Source organism: Populus alba, chromosome 14, assembly GCF_005239225.2.
Source record: "Populus alba chromosome 14, ASM523922v2, whole genome shotgun sequence".
Taxonomy (NCBI): Eukaryota; Viridiplantae; Streptophyta; class Magnoliopsida; order Malpighiales; family Salicaceae; genus Populus; species Populus alba.
In genome coordinates, this window is record NC_133297.1 from 16,068,431 (window position 1) to 16,074,908 (window position 6,478).

The following is a 6,478-nucleotide window of genomic DNA, read 5'->3' on the forward strand; positions in this document are numbered from 1 at the left end:
GAGAAGAGGACACAGGGAATATAGGGAATAGTTGAGGTAGACATGTTCAGGTGTCTGATTGTGAGGGAGAGTTATTCTATTCAAAAGTTGCTAGAAGGAAAGTGTTTGTGGAATTGAACATGATGGGCCATATGGATACGATGGCAATATAAATTGAGATAGCAATAACCTAGGTAAGAGGTGTTGTAACCAATAAAGACACAAGAAGAGGAACAAAAATCGAGTTTATAAGCATTATACAAGAGAAGAAAAGGGAACCAAAGACACTCAAAAATGCAAAACAAAACTATAGTCAGGAGTTGACCGAAAAATACATTCAAAAGGTGACTTGATTAAGAATAGAAGTTGGTGATTAGTACTTAAAAGTGCATTTTTATCAAGGTTTTATATCATCATTTTGCAGTTGAAGTATCAATAACTCCTTAACGAAAGCATGTTTTATAATAACAAGTTTGATACTATAAGATACCTTTAATTTATGGTAAATGTTTATCTTAAATGCAGGCTTATCACATAAATCAAAGGATTGATTGATGAGTTTAACTACTGAAATTTAAAAGATAAAGAGAGGGCCAGACTTAGAAAAGAGATTCTAGTTCAGTCCAAACTGGGACATTGTTCGGTCATTGGGTCATATCTGGAGCTGTATATCTTGGATTTAGGTCTGCTCTATATAGATGGAAAGTTAAGACATAGGCCTAAAACTTTCATAGGAGTTCAAGATTTAAAAAGATCATTTTCAAGTCCAAATTGTAGCAACATCGAAGAAGTTTGAATCTATCTTGCAGCCCAGATATTGTTCAGTGGTCTGTCTAGACATATTTATTTATTTTTTATTATTATTTTAATATATTTTTATTTAATTCTCTCATTACTATCTGTTATGTCTTTTTAATGCATTGGCATTAAAACTTGCTTTTTAATATATTGTTTTGTGAAAATGTGTTCGCAATAGCAGGACATTCTTCTCTCGAGTACAGTTAAAGAATCTTGGCCGGTTTTATGGAGCAGAAGGTGTGAAGCTCGCTCATCATTTAGCAACTTTTCGTTCGATGTCTTCAATCCCAAAAATCCTGAGAAAAGGTCATATGCATAGATAAAGATGAATATAACAACGAATTTTGAGGAATTTAATTGATTGCACAGATAAAATACATGACCCATGATTTTTGTCTATTCCTATAAAATTCCTAACTTTTTTTTCATGTAGCATTAATCATCACATATTCATCGTTATCACCGTACTTAATAATTGATTTGCCAAATGGGATTCAACCGCAGGACGCTCATCAGGCCTTCATCGCTGTGAAGCATGTTCATAAACGAAGAATTATTCCTTTTTTCTTTCAGACATTTACCAAAACAACAGGAGAAGGTAGACAGGAAAAACTAAAGAGTTCTACTGTTTGTAAGTAAGCGACAGTTCTGTAACAATCCGTGGATCTCTTTCGCAGAAGCTTAGTTGAAATCCCTGTTGTTGAAGTACAAGTAGGTTTCTTTACCAGAATCTGGGGCTACAGGCATCGCAGAAAACCCACTGTAGTCCATCTTGGCTTTAGTTTTGCATATTTCGGCAACATATTTGAAGAGCTGATGTTCTTTGTTATAAGGCTGGTTCACATAGTCTTCAATTGGCATCCACTGAGAGAATTGAGAAAAGCAAAATGAAACAAAACTAAGGTGGGCACCGAAAAACTATTGAATCTAGGCATGACCTAACCCAGAGGATCATTGTTTTTTACATACAATCACGTAACTAGCAGAGTAAAATACCTGAGCTGCCTCGAGCTCTAAATCTTGCTTCTGGATGTCAAAAGAGCGTGGCCTTAGCATGCAAATGAAAAATAGATCTGATTTGCTAAAGAATGATCGGTGGCTTTGTCTGCGAGCGAACAACAGAGATGAAATTGTGAAGGTACGGAATTGAAGTGGGAAAAAAAGAGAGATTATGCTGAGAAAGACTGGAATTCTTCTGTTGAATGAAGCACATGGAAGCCTATCTGTATTCCTTGTATAGCACCAATACGTGGAAACAAATTATGCATGATGAACTACTCTATTCATTACAAAGCAGACATCTCACCTGAATGCTAAAACTTCCATAAATTCTGTGTCAATCTGATACAGGATGAAAACCAAAGACATTAGATTTAGAATGGAAAATAAGAAGCTAAAGGTATTTCACCATCTTGCTGCTCCCATTTTTAAGTCTAAAAGAGTGCAGATTGATTACTCACTCCTGTCTCTTCCATAACTTCTCGAATTGAAGCTGAAGGAATATCCTCACCCTGTGGATGAAAATTTTTAATTTACGAGGTAGAACATTGTAGAAGACAACACACCACAGCCTGCAGGGAATGAAAATGCTTGCAATCCTGCTCACCTCATTAACCACCCCTGTAGGTAGCTTCCATACACCTGTGCCTTTAAATCCTCCACTGTTCTCCTTGACTACAAGAACCTGCTCGTAAACAAATTATAGAATTCAATGCCATCAAAACTTATCCAAAGAGAAGGTGGACAGATTGAAAGTAATTATCAAATACCTCTCCATTACTATTCAATACAAAAGCCCCAACCCCTACACGATGCGAAGCATTTTCTGGAAGAGTATCGGGAGTATCAGGAATCCAATACACCAGCATTAAGTAGTCTGGTTCAGCATGATGATATCTAAATCCTTCCTACACAACTTAGAAAATATTACTTCAAAGTTTATGAACAGGCACTAGTTGCTGCTGGAAAGATGTGCTTAATTACCTGAACTATAGGTTCAACAAGACTAACAAGTCCAATAGGCAATTTTATCCAGACACCCTTTTTCCCCTGAAAGGAGTGTCGCGAAATGAGAAATAATGTGTTATGTAAGTGGAGATTAAATTATCTTTGAGTCAAGTGAGATTAAAGGGAAAGCATAAGAGACTAATGAACACTAAAGAAGCATTACTTGTTGCCTCCATTTTACTATGGATGCTCTGAGTGAAGGGATAAATTCTGTAGAGTCCACAGGTTCTTTCATTTCTATTACAATTCCTTCATACAAATCCTCAACTGCATTGAGTAACCCAACATGCTCGACTCTACTTTCAGCTTCAATTTGCTCCTTCATAGACAATGAACTAGTTGAAGCTGGAATTTTCCTGGTCGAAAAGGAAGCCTTGAAATGACTGCTTCCTGAAGGAACGGAAAATCAATAGTACTTGAGTTGAAAAAACAAAGAACATTATTAACACCTTCCAATTCTCCGAAAGAGAAAGTAGAACAATTATAGAAGCTAATCAATGCTTTTTATCCAGACATAACCATACAAAAAAGCTTTCCTGTTCGAGCATTATGGAAGGTATGCAAAACAAATCTATTCAATGTGAAGTGATCTGTTTCTAGCTCACAAAAATATGGAAAAGTAATTAAAACAAGTCCTAAAACTCCTAATTAACAAGGGAAAACGTATCTCACTCCTCATTGTGAAGATGAAGAGAGTGACAAGAAGAAGTGCCTGCATTCAACCCAATTAACCATTAGCTCTTTTTTTATGTGACTTAAGAAGAGAAAAAGGAATGTCTTGAGGAAAAAGACATTCTGGGAACCTAATAAACTTTTCATTTCAAATTCATTGAACAACAGAGTAGGAGTCATCGGAAAGCCAGAGTAATACCTTTCGAAAATCCATGACAAGAAGATGGAGGTAATTGGGTGGTCGACAGACGAGGCCTATTTGGAGGTAGAGAAACTGGTGACGGCGAGTTCTTGCTCGGAAGAAGAACCACTAGTTTGCGATACCTGATTCTGATCATCTGCTTATCGTTAATGTTAAGCCAAATATTACTGTTAATATACAGCATTTGCAGGTTCGAGCTGCTTTCGATAGCTTCCACCTTACTTCACGAAAGAGATCTGTATTTCTCTGAATTTTCGGATTCTTTCATATTGCATTTATGGCGCCTCAAAACTTCGTGGGGTTGGGGTTCATCAGCTGACCAGGATACCTTGAATGGTTCTTTCTTAATCTTGACCTAAAATTCTTCACACGGTTTTGTATTGTAGAATAGACCACTACGTGCGAAAGGGGTTTTGAAAATAGCAGCTTGGCTGCTTCATACAAGCTGCTCTTCCAGTTCATTTCCTTCCACCTTCCTCTCACTGTCCCTGCAACGAAGGAAATAGAGGAAAAACGAAAAAGTTTTGTGAGTGAAAAACGGCACCCACTTTTTACACGATAAACTTGTTGACAGTAAGTAAATATTAACTTTCTTTTCTATATGTTTTGGTTTAGAAATATAACTAAATCATTTATCCTTGTCGATTTTCTCGGATCAATTTCTTTTTAATAAAAAAATATATAAACGCTGTTATTTTGTTTTCTAATAAAAAGTTTAATTATGAACTAAAAAATATAATGCACATAATTGATGTTATCTTTTTTTTAAAATATTAATATAGGAATATATTGGATATTGGATAGCATATTTTTTAAAAATATTGATATGGGAATATATTGGATAGCATATTTTTTTAAAATATTAAGACCATAATATATTAGATCTACTCGGGTTAACATGTTAAATCTGCGACGCGAATTATGATACCATGATAACTTTATATAAAGCAAATTACAAAAAAAATAATATATATATATATATATGAAATTTAATTAATTTAATGTTGAAGAATAAAATAAAAATAAAAATAAAAATTTAAGTTAACTTAGGCTAACTGCTATTAAAAAACCCGGAAAAAATTGAAAGCACTGAGAAAATAGAAATAAAATGCTGAAACTATTTTACTTTTTTCTGTTATTCTTAGATTTTTTTTATTTTATTTTTTTTTAGAAGTATTAGTTTGTTCATGAAAGATGAAAAAATAACTTAAGATGTAATAAATAAATAGCTTTAAAATTCAAGTACATCAGGATTCCAAATTAATTTTTAACATAGTAAAAAAATTTATATGTTACAAAAACAATTTATTGTATCATAGTTTTTTAATTAAGAAATGTGAAGTTATTTGTGTTTAATAAAATAAATTTAAAAAATAAATAAACCGATCAGCAATGAAAGAGTTGTTAATATGAATTAAATACTAAATTGTTAAGCCAATATTTTTTCTGAGAGAAAAAGTCAAATGAATATGTAAATATTTAGCATCCACTTTTATTTTAAATTTAAGCCTTTTATATTTTTTATATTAGGTGATTTTTTCACACCAAGAACAAATAATTTAAAAAATATAAATCATGTCATAACATGCACGGTGTCGAATGATGAATTTGCTTTATAAAATTGAAAAGGTTTTGGGTTTAATCATAAAGTTATGATTTAAAGGAGTCATTGTCCAGTATCATGATCACTAGAAAACATATAGCATGTCAAAGTCTGAGTAAGGAGGCTAATTTTGTAAAGAAAAGATGCATTACCCTTAACATACCCTACCTAAAGTAAGTTGTATTGTTGATTGATTAAAAATATAACTCATGTTTATATCTGTTGGTCTCATCTGAGGATCAAGAAAGATGAATTTTTGTGAGGAAACCTCTATCTCATTAGGTTAAATCATAACTATTCTAAGGCCTCTAATTTTATTATCTCATTTATTTTTTATTTTATATCTTTAATGTCTAAGGTATATTTTACATTTTAATTTTATGTCATAAAATCCTAAAGTTTACAACTAAATCCTACACTTAGAATATTAATTAAACAAAATAATTGATGTGAGATTTTTGATATTTTAGTCAAATCCTAATGGATAATTATAAACTAGTTATGATATCCATTTTGTATTAAAAAAAAACATGATAAAAACATGATTTTATCTTTTTTAGAAAATATGCATGAAAGACTTTTAAGATTTGACCACATGCACAAAGACAAAATCACTTTTTTTGTGTGTGTTTTTGAAATGAGGAATTGTTTTGGATTTGTTTTTAAAATTTTAGAGAAAAATCAGGTATTTATTTTTAATACCAGACCTATATCTTATAGTGTAAGACTACAATTCAATATTAAATAAAATTCTTAAAGAAGAAAATTTTTTTTTTTTTTAATTTCTAAAATAAAGGAATTGTTTTTGAATTATTGAAATTTAAAAAAAAATTGAGAAAAATCATGTATTTTTAACATCGAGTCTGTATTTTACAGTATAAATCTACAGCCTGATATTATGTAAAATCATTGGAAAAATACGATAGGGATCCACAAATAATTCCAAAATAGTCCCTAAATTTTCTCATAATTTTTTAGATTTTCTAAGGGTATGTTTGGTTATACACACAAATAAAGATAAATTAAAAGCAAAACGAAATTTCTTAGGACGTGTTAAACACGCCTCTTAGTCTAAAGTCAAAAGCATTAAAAATTCCTTAAAAGTGTTTAACAAATGTGACCTAAAGACCCAAACAAAGCCTTATTTTTAAGGAAACAATAGGTGTGTCATACACACCCTTAGATCTAAATTAGGCTTAACATCGCCACATGGGTTA

General features: G+C 32.0%; 1 protein-coding gene across 2 annotated transcripts; it reads right to left on the reverse strand.

Moving 5' to 3' along the window:
* Positions 1-1,245: 1,245 nt before the first annotated feature.
* LOC118045509 (nudix hydrolase 2) lies at positions 1,246-4,194 on the reverse strand. 2 transcript variants are annotated; one of them, XM_035054270.2, is made up of 10 exons: positions 3,656-4,194; positions 3,457-3,496; positions 2,948-3,174; positions 2,761-2,826; positions 2,547-2,684; positions 2,384-2,461; positions 2,238-2,288; positions 2,084-2,118; positions 1,774-1,882; positions 1,246-1,641 (listed from the first exon to the last, which is right to left on the reverse strand). In XM_035054270.2, the coding sequence occupies exons 1-10, from the start codon at positions 3,668-3,670 to the stop codon at positions 1,459-1,461; spliced, it is 942 nt and encodes a 313-aa protein (XP_034910161.1). In that variant the 5' UTR covers positions 3,671-4,194; the 3' UTR covers positions 1,246-1,458. The 2 variants fall into 2 exon arrangements, with proteins under 2 accessions (XP_034910161.1, XP_034910096.1); XM_035054205.2 differs by lacking the exon at positions 3,457-3,496 and having other exon boundaries at positions 3,656-4,193.
* Between the last annotated feature and the right edge of the window lie 2,284 nt (positions 4,195-6,478).